The 16,340-nt window shown below is 40.7% G+C and overlaps 1 protein-coding gene and 1 pseudogene across 1 annotated transcript in view; one reads left to right on the top strand and one right to left on the bottom strand.

Annotated features, from left to right (window-relative positions):
* The window catches only part of LOC140516159 (protein bicaudal D homolog 2-like), a 37,217-nt gene that overhangs the window by 14,283 nt on the left and 6,594 nt on the right, over positions 1 to 16,340 (bottom strand). The window contains exons 2-4 of the mRNA XM_072627133.1: positions 11,324 to 11,552; positions 10,593 to 10,805; positions 415 to 567 (exon numbers count right to left, since the gene is read on the bottom strand). Coding sequence (XP_072483234.1) covers positions 415 to 567; positions 10,593 to 10,805; positions 11,324 to 11,552 — 595 coding nt within the window. The remainder of the gene's footprint in view (positions 1 to 414; positions 568 to 10,592; positions 10,806 to 11,323; positions 11,553 to 16,340) is intronic.
* LOC140515478 (ataxin-3 pseudogene) lies at positions 14,388 to 15,127 on the top strand (annotated as a pseudogene).

Here is a 16,340-nt window from a genome sequence, read left to right as displayed (position 1 = left end):
ATTGGTCTTGGCATAGCTAGATACAGGAGTGGTTTTCCATTGGCTTTTCCAGCTCATTTTACAGATGAGGAAAATGAGGCAAACAATATTAAGTGACTAACTCAGGGTCACACAGTTAGTAAGTATCTGAGATCACACCTGAACTAAGGTGGTTCTGACTCCAGTGGTGCTCAATCTCCTCCACCACTTAAATGCCCCCAGCCCCTTTCCACCTCCTCTTTGTTTTCTCTTCTGAAATTAGACTGTAAGCAATTGTCTCTCTTTCCTCAATTAGTGTCCCTTGTGTCCAGTAATAGACACCCATTAAATCTGTCTCTCTATGTGCCAGGCGTTTCAAGAAGAAAACTGCAAGATAACTAAAGTCCAATTGGAGCCTCCAGTAACTACAGTGGATGGAATCTGAGACTCACTTACCTGGGTCTCCTTCAAACAGGAAATTTGCTTCTGGAAGTAGAGATTTTCTTCTTTCAGTTCTGTAATGTCTTGCAGCTGACGTAATTCATTCCTCTTATATTGTTTGACGTCATCTTTCAACAAGGCTTTTTCAATTTGTATACTTTGGCACCACTGGGGGAAAAAAGAAACTTTATCACTAAAAAGACAAATCTGATTTAATATTTCTCTTCTTCCGTCTTCTGGAGAGCTTTAAGATGCTTCCGAGGGTATTAGATATAAAAGCACAAAAGGCAGAAACTTACGTACTTAAGAAATGGTGGTCGTGACAGAAGATGCTAAATATTTTTCATTCACCAAACATTTCCTGAGGTTCTGTTGTACCACAAGGTATAACCTGGGTCTTTTACCACCTTTTAATGGAGGCCTTTCCCAGTTCTCCCTCACATGCTGGACCCTTCTCTTCTAAGGTTCCCTTCTATCTATCCTTATGGACCTTGTATGTACCTATTTACTGATATGATTTCTCCCTGATGCAAATATAAGCTCCTCAAGAGCAGGGGCTCTTTTTGCCTTTCTTTGTATCTGAACATGTACAGGGCTTGGCACATCATACGTAATTAACAAGTGCTTGCCAACTGAGCATAAGAACCATTTGAATTTACAGGGGTTTCACTTGCAGTTTTGCCTTTTGACTTCTTAGGTCATTAAAATTCACAGTGCTTCTGTACATACACTTAGGCTTAAGCAGAATGTCTTGGGCTTAGCTATTTCTCCCACTTCAGGCACAGAATCCATTCATGATAAGGAAAAGCAAATTTTTTGTCACTGAACTTCAGTTTACAAAATTTTGCTGGTAAAACCATTCACAGTCTAAAAAAGTTTTGAATTCCCATTACTGGATTTCTCCTGCCCTTCCCCCACCCACTGAACTCTCAGTGTGATATCAATTGTAAAAGGGAAGTTATGCAGACATATTTCTATAACTATCGTGTTGCTAAAAAATGACAAAAAAAGAAGAAAGTAAAAAAAAGAAAAAAGGCAGTAAAAAATGTAAGCTTCAATCTGCATTCTGAGTTCATTTGTTCTCTCTCTGAAGGTGAATAGCATTTTTCATCATGGCTCCTTTGGAGTAATCAGAGTAGGCTTTCACATCATTACAATATTTTCTGAAATACAAGTGGCTAGTTTTAGCTTGGCAGTTCAAGCAAGAAGGTCTCTGAGAATTTAAATGGTAGACTCTTGGCAAAGATGTCTGCCTGAACAGAGGCAGAAAGCCGGGGTCCACCACATCTATGCCAGCAAATACGTAAAAATTAAAATAATGATCAAGAAATCCAATGAAAAAACTACAATAAGAAACTTCATCTATTCCAAAATTACACAAAAATTCTGCCACAAGTCGAGAGGAATAAGAAATAGGGCCTCATTAGCCAAGCAAGAGCCAGCATAGGAAATCAAAGCAGCAATCTTCCAGCTTAACCAGATATTGTAGCCTGCAAGGGTCTGTATCCCGAAGCAGCTAAAGTGGAAGGTTCCTTAGAAACAAGCAGGAGAGGCAAGAAGCAGTGGTCACAGCAGTGAGTACTCAGACAAAGACACCCTGAACTACGGAGCTCTGCTGTCTCTAGCAATCTGCCCTGAATTGCCTGACACAGACCAAAGATTCACTGTGAACCTCAAAGATCCAGGGGGCCTAACCCTGGAGATCAGCACAGGACCCTCTTCCAATGTCATTGTCCCTCTTCAAGAATGAGGGGCGAACAACCTTCTGCGTGTAGTACGAGCTGCCCCCTGGGGACCCAGCCAGCCAGTTCAAGTTGGGCAACGTTGCTGTTATAATCCTTCATCTTCTCCTCCTCCTTTTTATTCTCCTCCTCCTCCTCCTCCTCCTCCTCATTCTTCTTTTTATTGTTCTTACACTTCTCCTCCTCCTTCTCCTTCTTGTTCATCTCCTTCTTCTTCTCCTCCCCATTCCTCTTCCTGTTCCTTCATCTCCCATCTCCTTCCTTCTCCTTCTTCTTCTCCTTCTCTTTCTTATTCTCCTCCTCCTCTTTTTCTTCTTCTTCATCTTCTTCTCCTTCTCCACCTTCTCCCCCTACTCCTCCCTTCTCCTTTGACTATCATCTCCTTCCTTTTCCTCCTTCTCCTTCTCTTCCTCCTCCTTCTGTCCCTCTGTCTACACGGGGAGTCTACTCTTATATGTGGGTGTTCTGTCTAAAAGAATATAATTTTTGCTCATTTATACTTTCCAAGTTATCTTGGCATTTGGGGGCTAGACTCTTCTCTGTTCCATCACTATTTTTTCAAAAAGCTGGGACAACTTTGGTCTGGTCCAGTTTCATTTATGATCTCCTGAAATATAGTTCTAGAAAAACAGGCTCTGAAAAAGTCCACTGTGATTCATATGGAGCTCCTTGACTATGCCTTTAAACCTAAATCAATCTGGTTTTCACAGACTGGCCAATAAAAGGCCCCATCCCAAGTCTCACTTGCTAATTATTTGGGATTTAATGGCTCAAAGTGGGTGCCAAATAGCAAACTGTTTTCTCTTCTGGTCAGAAACTGAGGGTCTTCTCTTCCCAGACAGATTCTTTTGGGAAGATAAACTAGGCCATTTTTTTATCTCAATTCCAACCTGGCCTTTAATTGCTGTTTAGGCATTGCCTCAGACGAAGTGAGACCCAGGAAAGAGCTTGGCTTAAAAAGGTCAAGGTTTCCCCCTGCATCCATGGCCATTGCCCACCATCTTGACTTTTGCCTTGCCACTCGATGACTCTGGAGGAGAGAGTGAGGCTGATGACTTTACACAGCTCTGCCTCACTTAAATCCAATTCACTTGCAAGTCAGGACATCACTCTCCTGATGTCATTGGTCCTCTTCGAGAATGAAGGAGAAACACCAAGAGCATAAAGCTCCAACTCAAGACCTAGAGCTGGAGAGATGAGTAAACCAAAGAAGATATGGACAACTATGAGAAATTATTACACATCCAGAGATATCCAAAAATCCATGTGGAAAGTGTCACCATCACTACAATCCAAGACTCAAAGGAAAAAGTCGACTTTCCACAAGGACTACATGCATACGTAGGGGAAAAAATGAAGAAAGATAAACAATGAAATAAAAGTCCTGGAGGAAAGAATTGAAAGGAAAATAAATGAGTCGAGGGAAAGGGAGGCAGATCTTAATGAGGTACTAGATTTCCTGAAAATTGGGATGGACAAAAGAGAAACCAACAAACATATCTGATAACAAAAACAACTGATTTGGAAAGCAAGTGAAGGGCAGATCACTTAAAAACCACTGGACTTTCTGAAAATTATGATTTAAAATCTAAAAGGCCTGGAAACTCCAATCCAAGAAAGAACACACGAAAATGGTCCAGATTTGTTCGAACCAAAGGGTAAAGTGAGGATAAGTAGGCTCCAACAATCTCCTCCTGAAAGAAATCTCAAAAGAAAAAGCCCCAGGAACGCCAAAGCCAAAGAAAAAAAAAATTGCAACAGAGCAAAAAGGAATTCAAGGGTCAAGAAACCAGTTAGGATCACATAAGACCTGGCTGCTTATACTACAAATGAGGAGATCTTGGAATACAATATTCCAAAAGGTAAAAGCATAGGCTTATGACAAAGGATTACTTAAACTGCAAAGCTGAGCAAAACTGTCCAGGGAAAAATGGAATAGAAGACCTTCAAGTATTGCTGATGAAGACATCGGAGATGAGTGGGAACTGTGAAATGCAAACACAAGAGTTCAGAGAAACCGAGAAAGGTCAATTTGTTTGAGCTATTCGGCTATATGATGACATCATGTTAACATTCTAATAAGGAGAGAAAAACTGTGTGCCTTTAGAATCTTAAAGTTTTCAATGAGTAACAAGAAAAACTGAAGATACCCAAGGGTGGATTAATTGTGGGAAGGGGGTTATAAAAGGGAGTGTTCAAGAAAAGTATACAAACTTGGAGAAGGGTGGGGGGCAAGAGGGGAAAACAAGCATCTGATGAGCCTCAGTCACACAGGCACATGCCTGTGTGTGCACGTGCATAACCGTATACAGAGTATGATGTAAACGTGTGTCAAACACAACAGGAAAACAGACTAGGACAGTGAAAAAAAGGATTAAGAGGGAAAAAATACCAGTGAAGGAATAGTCACATGCAAAACAAATTTCCTGATTCTAAAGGAGAGAAAGAAAAGCAAAGAACTCACGTCCATTAGTTGGTGAATGGCACAACAAACTAAGGTATTAATTAACGGAATATTATTCCAGGTTCACAGTATTCATAGATGCTGTTGTTGTTGAGTGATTTCATTCGTGTACAACACTTCGTGACTGCATTTGGAGTTTCCTTGGGAAAGATATTGGAGTGGTTTTCCATTTACTTATCTGCCTCATGTTACACGTGAGGAAACTGAGATAAACAGGGTGAAGTGACTCGCCCAGAATCACACAGCTGGCAAACATCTGTGGCCAGATTTGAACTCAGATCGTCCTGACTCTAGGTCTGGCACACTACCAACTGCACTGCCTCGCTGCCCCAAAGATACTGGAATGGTTTGTCATTTCCTTCTCCAGCCCATTTAAGTGTGGCTAGCTGGTACAATGGACAAAGTGCCAGGCCTGGAATCGGACTCATATCTCTAAGTTCATATCTGGTCTGAATCGCTTACTAGCTGTATGACTCTGAGAAAGTCATTTAACCACGTTTTCCTCAGTTTCCCCATCCATAAAATTCTCATTCCCACCCAATCAAAATTCTGGCAGTTAGTGCCTAGAGATCCCCAGGTCATTCCCTTTCCTTTCTCAATGAGTTTGGTACCTGGATCAAAAAAAATTATTTTCTCTTCCACAACCTATGCCCTAACACTAGGGGACTCCAGCATACATAATGATTCCCCCTGAAACACTCCAGCCTTCCAGTTCTTCAATCTACTCAATTTCCATGCGGTACTGCTCCACCCCACCTCAACCATACATAAAGATGGCCATACCCTTGATCTTGCCATCAGCCACAGATGTACCTCCATGCACAAGAATTCTGAAATCCTCTTATGTGACTAAAATCTATTGGCTTCCCACTTCTCTGTGCTTTCCCCTACCAAAGCCTGCTCTTCATCGGCACTGTGACCTCCAGTACCTTGACCCCTCAGTCCTCTCCAATGCCACCTCCCCTGCACTAACCGCTCTTTTTTTCTCCCCAACTTAACCCCTTGGTGAACCAACTCTACTTTGTCCAACTCAACCATGTTCTCCTCTCTGGACTTCCTACTTTCCTTTTCTTATCCCCACTTACACCCAACCAAGTCTCACCTTTGGATCACTGCCACCATTAGTTGCCTTTGCCCCTACACATGTGCTACTGAAAACAAAAGTGGAGCAAAGCTTTAAATGGGCCCTCATTCCTGCTAGACATTCCTGTTATACCTCTCTTAACAACTCACTCTCCCACTCTCCGTAAGGGTTCTTCCTAAACTTTTCATCCTCCTTCAAACCTCCCATGGCTCCCTCTTCCCCTGCCCTCTCACTTGAGAACCTTGCCTCATATTTTACAGAAAAAAATTTAGTCCATTCACCATGACCTCCCTCTTCTCCCCTCTTCCTCTTCTCCTATCACTCAAATGCCCTTTGACACTTCTCCTTCACCCCAGTGTCACATGAGCATTATTCTTTACCAAGGCTTGCCCCTCTACCTGCTCTACCTCCAAGAGATTTCCCCCTATCATTCCTACTCTCTCTCCCTTTATTTGCAATCTGTCCCTCTCTATTGACTCCTTCCCTACACCCTACAAAGATGGCCATATCTGGCCCATCCTGAAAAAACCTTTAAATCATCCTCTATGGCTGTTGCCCTTTAAAGCTAAACTCAAAAAATTGTCTACACTAAGGGCCCCCATTTTCTCTCCTCTCACTCTCTTCTTAACCCTTTAAAATCTGGCTTCCAAACTCACCATCCCATCAAAACTGCTCTCTCCAAAGTTACTAATGATCTTAGTCTAGAAAGACAATGACTTTTTGTCAATCCTCATTCTCCTTCACCTGTCTGCAGCCTTTGACGCTGTTGATCACTCTCTCGTCCTTGATACTCCCTTCTCTCTAGGTTTTCAAGACATTGCTTTCTCCTGGTTCTCCTCTCACCTATCTGATCTACTTTTCTATCTGCATCCTTTTTTCAGGCCACGCCCTGTAATCATAAGCATCCCTCAGGATTCTGTGGAAGACCCTATGCTTGTCTCCGTCTGTACTATTTCACTTGGTGATTTTATCAGTTCCCATGAATTTAAAGACCATCTCTATTCCTGACGATTCTCACATCTACTTTTACTGTCCCAAATTCTCTGCTGGCCTCCAGTCTCACATCTTCAGCTGACTTTGAGACATCTCAAACTGAATGTCCAATGATATTGTTAACTCATTATCTTTCTCTCTAAATCCTCCCCATTCTTGCTTTCCCTATTACTGTACAGTGCAACACCATCCTCCCAGTCCTTGAGGCTCACAGGCTAGAAATCCTCAACCACCTCCCCCCAGATTCAAGCTATGTCCAAGACCTGCCCATTTTTCTTTTGCAACATCTTTCAAACGTGCCCCCTTCTTTCCTCTGACTCTGCCCTCACCTGGATGTAGGCCCTCATCTCCTCACACCTGTGGGTGGGTCTGCCTGCCTCAATCCACTCCAGTCCATCCCCCATTAAGCTCCTCAAAGGATTTTCTGAAAGTGCAGGTCAAACCTTGCCAGCTCCTCCCCCATTAAACTCCAGTAGTTCCCTATCGCCTCCAAGATCAAATACAAATAGAATTCTATTTGGCATTCAAAGCCCTTTATTCCCTAGCCCTCTCCTACGTTTCCCATCTTCTTACACATGCCTCCCCAGCACGTGCTCTACAAGTCAGTGAGTGACACAGGCCTCCTGACTATTTTGAGAACAATACTTTCTATCTCTCAGCTCCAGACATTTTCTCCAACTGTTCTTCTTGCCTGGAATGCTCCCTCCTATATCTCTGCCTACTGGCTTCCCCTGCTGTCCTTTAAGTCCCAACTAAAATCCCACCTTCTACAGGAAGCCTTTTTCAACTCCTTAATTCCAGTGCCTGCCCTCTGTTAATTATTTCCTATTTATCCTGTATATAGCTTGCGTTGCTACATTTGCAAGTTGTCTCCCATATCAGATTGTAAGCTCCTGGAGGGCAAAGATTGTCTTTATCTTTATCCCCAGCACTTAGCACACAACCTGGCACATAGCAGGTGCTTAATTTTGAATTGTACCATGTTGTATCACAAGGTTTTATGAGATAATTGTACCATATTTTACTTGACCGTAACAAAGTATGACATAACTCCACAGAATACTAGGAAGTAGGACCCAATGCAGAGGGAAGTGTGGGGAGCCAGGAAAACGATTTATAGAAAGACAACAACACGGTAAAGAAAAGCAACTATGAAAGACTTGAGAAGTCTGATGATCAACAATTTCTCCAGAGGACCCAGGATGCATGTTACCCATCTCCTGACAGAGAAGGAATGAACCCACAGTACAGAACACTTTGGATATGACCACTGCATAGATGTGTCTTACTTGACTGTCCTTGTTTGTTTTGGGGGTTTTTTCCCATTCATAATAGGGAGGGTATTGGGGAGGGGAAGGGGGATGGAATTAGGAATAGCAGTGTCAAAAACACAACAATCAGAGTGGCACTGAAGCACTGAACATCTGCATAGAACAGAAGGAAGCAGAGACAGGGAGGGAGGATTTGAAAGCAACATGCTTTTCTGCTCACTTATTTTTCAATCATGTCCAACTCTCCATGACCCCATTTGGGGTTTTCTTGGCAAACATACTGGGGTGGTTTGCCATTTCCTTCTCTAGCTCATGGTACAGACAGGGCATGAGGCAGACAGGGTGAAGTGACTTGTCCAGGGTCACAGAGCAGGTGAGTGCCTGAGGTTAGATTTGAACTCACAAAGAGGAGTCTTCCTGATTACAAGCCTGGTACGCTATCCACTGCAACACTTAGCTGACTCATTTTTTATATATATTTATATGTATCTGTGTTTGTGTGTGTAAACATAGAGATGTAAGTATATACACACATATATATGTGTGTCCATTCTTCGTTGCCGAAGATGACCACGCCATCAGAGAAATGATGACATGACTTGCACTTGACTTTGTTTTGAGTGAGGGAGAGCTGTGCAGGTCACCAGCCTCGCTACTCCTCCAGAGCCATCTCAATCCAGTGAACAGATATTCATCAGGATGACTGCAGATGACCCAGGATGAGACAATTGGGGTGAAGTGACTTGTCCAAGGACACACGATAGTGAATGTCAAGTGTCTCAGGTGAGATTTCAACTCAGGTCCTCCTGACTCCTACACTGGGGCTCTATCCACTGCACCGCTTACCTGTCCCCCCTCACATACATATGCATCAACTAGATGACTGAATTTTTATTTACATATATGTTTCTCCATATATATATATATATATATATATATATATATATGTATCACTTTCATTTCTGTATATGAACCACCTAGTTGACTGAATTATGCATATATTCATATATCTAACAGTACAAAATTGTGACATACATTTTCATGTGCAATTCTCTTTGTTCTCTGCTATGTATATGGAAATCCTCTCTTTTTTTGCTGATGAAATTTATATTTTTAAAAATCTTTTAAGAGGTTATGAACCAGAAAATTAGCAGTGATAGGCATTAAGGTAGGGAACAAAGCTCATCCAAGCTAAACACATGATCTGATCACCTGGATAATGTAAAAGGCTCTTTCTAAAGGATACAAACCCCCAGAGGTATAACCCAATCATTCCCAGATGAGGAAGTCATGTGACAGACTTGCTGGTGGAAAAGGAAGACAGTTCAGTGACAACTCTTCCATTCCCAGTGTCATAATCAAAAATAATTTATAACATATCTTAATGTATCCTGTAATGTTGGAAGTTCCTAAAGCATGGCGTCCTCTCCAGGAAGGTACTTAAGTATCTAAAACTATTATTTTGTTCATTTTTATCTGATTTGTTTAGAGCTAGAAAGGGCCTTAAAAATCCCACCTGACACCACTTTGTTTTATAGTTTTGACCTTTTTATTCTGACTTTGACAACCATCAAATTAAATCAGCATCTCCATATATATTACAGAATAGTATTGTGCACGAACCAGAGATTCTCTTTCATATGAAACTCATTTTTCTAAGTATATAATGATTGCAACACAATGAATTGCTGACTGGACTGCCTCCCCAGTGCCCACAGGCCTCTGCTTATCTCCCTGTGCTAAAAAAAAGAATTACCTTCTGCAGCCTGGGATTAAGAGCACTTCCTTGACCGTTTTTGGAGCAATTGTAGGAGAGCTGGGTTGTTTCTTCCTGTGCTGTCACCTTTGCTCAAAATCTAAAACTTAATTCTAAAACTAGGCCAGCAGAGAGTTTGTGTGCAAACAGAAGATTTCAAGCAAAACTGAACTTTTTTTTAAAGAACAACTCTTTTATATGGTATTTGATGAATCTCTGTTGACTGTCTTCCTCATACCCTTATGAAGTGGCACTATTATCCCTATTTAGCAAGTTCGGGAACCCAGGTGTAGAGGACCTCAATTATCCTGGTGAGAATGACACAGTTCAAAGGTGGAAGAGCCAGAATTTGAGCCCAGGTCTCTCCCGACTCCCAAGGCTACTGCGCTTTTTCTTAAGCACCAATTATCATTCCAGGCTGTGAAGTAGGATACGCCTTATGTGATGTAGGATATACACCACATGGTGGTATATAGGATCATCTGCTTCTGGATTCAATGGGGTTTTTGGAGAGACCGTTTTTGTTATTGTGTCCTTTGATATCTTTATTTTTCAGTCTTCTCTTTGCTCCTATAGAGGTACTAAAAATTTTTTTAAAAATCACCATTACTAGGTTTTCCATGAGTGTCCCTTCATGTATATATAGTATACATATATTAGGACATGGCCTAAATGGCATCTATTTGGATTGTTCTGTATGTTCCGTTTTTCAGTTAGGATGGGGGGAACAAGAGGGAGGCGTAAGACTATTGACTAAGCAAGCAAAGTACTTCATAATGGGGACCTTCAATGGAAAGTTATTGGGAATGTATAAGCTGTCTCCCACACAATCTTGGAGTGGGGTCCATACACCCAGGGAAGAAAGACACATACAGACACACACCTTCCTTAGCTCCTGGATTATGGACGAAAGGCGAACATTTTCTGCAGATGTAGTGGTCACAAGAAATCTCATTTGTTCAATGTCATCCTGCAACTCTTCAATTCTCTCCACCAGCTTTGCCTCCTTGGAAGTGGTTTCTAGCAGTGAGCATTCTTCTCCGTTCTCTCCATCAAATGTGGCCCGCTTATGGTGGCTACGACATTCTGCTAATGCCTAGAATGGACAAAGAAGACAGTCGTTTTGGAGACACAGTACAGACGGGATTTACAACTGAGATATTGTAGTGTAGGACATAGGAATATTAAATCCTAACCCAGAGGGATGACTTTTTCCCATGAATGAAATATTTTTGCTGGACAAGTCAGCAAGTGGTTATTGAGCACCTATGATGTGTCTTATACGAAAAGAAGAGACAAAACCCAGCACAATTTTATGGAATTCTAAGGGACTGTCTCTGCCCTTAAGGAACTTACAATTTAGTTGATAAAATAAAAATCTTAATAAAAAAGGCCTCTTCGTATAAACTAAACATATTTAAAGAATGCAGCAAAGAGAATTAATCAAAGTGCTTAGCTAAAGAAAGTTGGCGGGAGGAGTTGTGTGTTTTACATTTTCTCCAAAAGGAAAGACCTTGAAAAGGAGCATAGACAGAACCAGGCTTGTTGGCTCTCAGGAAGGGACCTCCCCAGGGGTCACTGATGGCTCTGAGTCCCTGATAACATTCTGTGTACCTCTTTCAGTTGATGCCCTTCCAGCCTATGGGACTCAAGCTCTGTTTCCAAGTCCCCATATTTCTGTTTCAAGTCAGCATTTTCCTCAAGTCCTGCCAGGTCACATGTGGTGGTGACCTGGACTTTCTCCTGGCTTCTCTCCTGCAGCTCACCATGTAACCATTCCACATCTTCTCCATGAAATGCCTCTATCCTTTCCTGCTCCATAAGGGATAAGGTGGACCCCTGCCTGCCAAGCACAAGCCAAGAATCAGTTCGCTGCCATAGATAAGTCCTTAAGGAAAAGGAATATTTACCGAGTATACTGTTAAACAAACACAAGATTCATATGGAAAGAAACCTAAACACACAGCTTGGTATGGGATTGGGAGGGTGGAAAGGGGGTGGGCAAGAGGATGAGGTCAATTCTAGTGTCAATATTTACCAGCTTTAAAAAAAGGTGGGGGTGAGGGTGCACAAGAAGAGCCTGGGAACATAGGGAGGGTTCAACAGACAAAGCAGTCCAGTGAGAAGATTTGACAATGTAGTTTTAAGACAAGAAAGCTAGTCACTCAGAACATCTCCACTAATCCTAAAAAAAAAAAAAAAAAAAAAAAAGGAAAAGAAAAATGGGGCAGCCTGGAAGAGAGAGAGGAAATGGAGCATCTTCATTCATAGGCAAGTACTATAGGAAACAAAATGTTTCCCACTCATTCCATAATGAGTCAATGAATTGTGGTGGGTCAGGGTGAGAGGGGAGAAACTGATGACATAATGCAGGTCCTGAATAAATGTTTGTTGATGGATAAAAATGAGAAATCAGCAGAAGATTTTAAAAAAAACGTTTTTAATCATACGTGTTTTAAACTGATAAAATGGAATTTGACATGATTTTTAAAATAATGTGTGGGTGCAAGTTGAATACAAGTGAAATACTGGACGTCCCAAGCATCTTAGTGCAGTTTTGTTGCTGTTCAGTCTTTTTCCAGTCCTGTCTGACCCTTCATGACCCATTTGGGGTTTTCTTAGCAAAGATACTAGAGGAGTTTTCCATTTCCTTCTCCCATTTACGTTGCAGATGAGGAAACAGAGGAAAATATGGTTAAATGACTTGCCTAGGGCCACAGAGCTAGTAAGTGACTGAGGTCACTTGAGCTCAGACTCTCCTGACTCTAAATCCTGCACTCTAGCCACTGCAGTGCCAAGTGGAGTTGTAAGCTTTAATAATTTCAGAAGTAGAAATGAGACCAAAAATATTTTAATCATTTTAACATTTAATTGTTTAGTTTTATTAAAATTTATTCAGTTTTGAGCATCTTGAAAAATGAATTTATCATTAAAATTTAACTAAATTTGCTTCAGTTCCTCTGAAGAGGGCAATGAAGAAAAAAGTCAACTGCATTCTCTGGTTAGCTGAACAGCAAGAAGGAGAAAATTCACTTGCCATCACAAAAAGGAGGTTCCCCACAGAAATTAAACAACTCAATGAAAACATTTAAGGAAACTGGCTCAATTCATGATGAGCCTAGATCCAAGAGACATCAAGCACATGAAAAGACTGTGGCTGAAACCCAGAGGACATTTGGACAGAATCCCTCCAAAATCAGTGCACCGTATATTTGGAGAACTGAGCATTCCCGAGGCTACGATGAACAGAATTCCAATGGACAGGGTTGCAACTGTTCAAATGTCCCTGGGAGAAGATTTCTAGGCCAGGCTAGACTTCTGTCAATTGATGGCGTCAAAAATGGGAAATTCCAATGACAGACATGACAAGGTGACTTTTTCTGGTGACGTAGTTTTCCATATAAGTGGCAAAATTAACCATCACAACTGCAACATTTGGGGCCCAGAGAAGTCTCAAGGAGCCTGGCAACAAGAAAGAAACTGCCAAAAAGTTCTTGTCTGGTGCACCATTAATATACCCTGCCTTTTTTTGAAGGATCTACAGTCAACAACAGTGGATCTTACTTAGCAGTGCTGCCAAATTTTCCTTTTCGAGCTGCAGAGGTTGCATCTATTTGAATAACACCATTTTCCACCAAGACAGGGCACCTTGCCATCATGTATTCTGTGAGTGACACTTTCTGGATGACAGCCTCTCAGAACAGTGGATCTGTAGAGGAGGCCACCTTGCCGGGCCAACCTGACCACCTGATCTGTCTGTACTAGACTTTCTCCAGTGTGGCCAGGGTCATGTCAAAATTCTGGTGTATGCATCAAAACCTTGTTCTTTGGATGTCTTTAAGGGTACATTACTAATGCAATCCTCTGAATGAATAGGAGTCGAAAACTTTCACAAAACACAAAAATCCCCTAGAACAAGGCATAATACAAAATGGTGGTTAGACTGACTTTTATTGAGAAACATCCCAATATTTTAAACAATTAACCTTTCAAATGTTGTTCTTCTTGCAATTCCGCAGCATTTATACTTCTGTAGTGATTAAATCATGGCCCATTATCTCTTGGATCTGGACTTCTCATGAATTGAACCACTCCCACAATTTTTTATCCAATTGTGAATTCTGGGGAGAGAGGGCTCCTTTTATCAATTCAAATTATTAAACTTTCAATTTTTTTTTTAATTTTGTAGCCTCTCTACTTCTGAAGTTATTAAAGCTTAAACTACCACTAAGACTTTTAGCATAAGGCATCTTGGTTCTGCTTTCTCCATTTTTTTTGGCTGTTTGCATTTTTAAAGAAAATAATTTCATGAGACAAATAAACATGGAGTCCATCTTCCATGAGAAAGAAGAACTGAATTTGGTGCCCGAGGACCTGTGTTTGAATCTTGTTTCTGACATTTAGTACTTGTTTGACCTTGAGAAAGCCATATAACCTCTTTGGGCCTCAGCTTCCTTATCTGTATAATTAACAGCAAGAAGGCTCACTCTGTGCTCAACACTGCTTGAATAATCTATTGCAAGGGGAATATTTTAGCACTGTGGAATTGTCCTCTATTGCTCATCAGCTAGATGAAGAAGAGAGGATGAGGATGGCAGAGGGAGGAGTCACTAGTGAAGACTATCGAACATTTTCCCAGCAGCCTTCAGGAAATGTGGATGACAGTGGTTTCTTCTCTATTCAAAAATGAAAGATCATTTACATGCAACTAGAGGGAACATTGGTTTACGGTTTGAAAGTTAGGAAAACTATGGTTTAACCTAAACTCTCTCTTGACGGGTCCAGAATTAATATCAGATACTTACCTTGCACTTTTCTTGGCTCAGTTACAACAGGAGGGTTCTTCCATATTTGTTGTTAAGGGTGACCTACCAGACTGTGAAGCTGACCAGCTCCTGCAGATGATTCGGATACAACAAATGCATAGACCAAAACTCATTGTAGAAGAATTAGCCCAACTCAAAGATCAAAGAGTACAGAAAACAGACCTAGAGTACTCTTTAGAAGTAAATTACACATATGATGGAACAAGAATGTTAGATGAAGATGAAGAGAATCTACAAAGAGCTCTATCTAGCACTAAGTCGACAGGAAATTGATATGGAAGATGAAGAAGCAGATCTGCATAGAGCACTTCGACTTAGCATGCAAGGTGGTTCCAGAAATAATATTTCGGAAGACATTCCACAGCCCTCAGGGACAAATTCACCATCTCTTACTTCAGAAGAACTACAAAAGAGAAGAAAAGCCTACTTTGAAAAGCAACAGCAGCCAGAACAGATACCACATCTACAAGTGCAGATGCCCTTGAAATTGATCCAGGTGACGATATAACCAAAGAAGAAATGCTTCAAGCTGCTATGAATATGTCTTTGAAAACTGTTAAAAAATAATTTGAAGACTGAAGGAAAAAAATAGCAAAGCAACTTTTTTAAAAAATATCAAAATATTCATATTCCCTAACATTGACTTCTTCTGTAGATATATCCCATACTGACCTCATTTCAGAAATATGCCAGAGTAGCACAATTCAGAAAAAAGGAGGGGGAGGTGGCTTGCAAATAAAAATGATACAAAATGCATCAAGTTTAGAACTAAACCCTCTGTATTCCAAATACTAGCCAAAGAGGCATTCAGCCATTAAAGAAATAGGCAATAGTTTTCTAAATAATAACATTTACTGTCTTTTGAGGGATGGCCAATAACCTCTTAAAATAAGAATTTCTTAGAGACCTATTTGCACACCAACTCACAGGATCTAGTCGCAGATTTTTCCAGTTCTTTTGAATAATCTGATTTACTCCTCTCTCACTTTGTTATAGTTGCTTGTTGCTTAAGGTCCCAAGTGGCTTTATTGCAAAGACTGTCACTTGTCTCTAGTTACAACAGGTATGATATTTAATGGGGTAAATCACTCTAGTCCCAACTGCATTTTAAGTGCTCTAGAGTATTTTCTTTACTTTTCATTGTCTTTGACCTCAGTTTCTCTCCTATATACCTTTCATTCCACCTTAGTTGAAGTTAGCCTGTGACAAGAATTATTTCCTGTCCTTTCAATATGCGATAAAGGGATCAGTATCCTGTGATCAGTGCGTTCCTACATTTGAAGGAAACCCTGCAAAAGTGAGGTGTTGAGACAATATTCAATTTGGGGACAGCATAACTATTTTTCCAGGTGCTTTATAAATATGTTCTCTGCTATGTCAGAATGTTACAGCATTTACATGAATAGCCTTACACTATGCACCTCGATGTTTCCTCTCTTGCTAAGGAAAATGAGGAAAATAAAGTATGCAAGCTAGCTTGTGTGAATTGTAAGATTTAAGGTCCAAGATATGTGTGTAATGGACTAAACTGGGCTACCTGGTTTGTGTCATCCTGCAGCCTTTTATTGTGAATGGTGCTTTCTGTTTTACACAAATTTGAAATGTAGGGAAATGTAGAAATGCTTCACCTATGCTCCATTAAACAGAAATATTTTCACCCATAAAATAATCTTGGAACACATGGAAATAATTTCCTTCATAAATTAGATTTAAAATTATGTTGTTACTTGAAACATACTGCTTCGCTAGAAATACAGCAATAATTGGATTATTCAATAGCAAGTGAAGTTGTACATAAAAAACAG

This window comes from Notamacropus eugenii, chromosome X (assembly GCF_028372415.1).
Source record: "Notamacropus eugenii isolate mMacEug1 chromosome X, mMacEug1.pri_v2, whole genome shotgun sequence".
In the NCBI taxonomy this organism is placed as follows: Eukaryota; Metazoa; Chordata; class Mammalia; order Diprotodontia; family Macropodidae; genus Notamacropus; species Notamacropus eugenii.
Note: the sequence above shows the minus strand (reverse complement) of the source record. Positions and strands in the feature narration are given on the sequence as shown.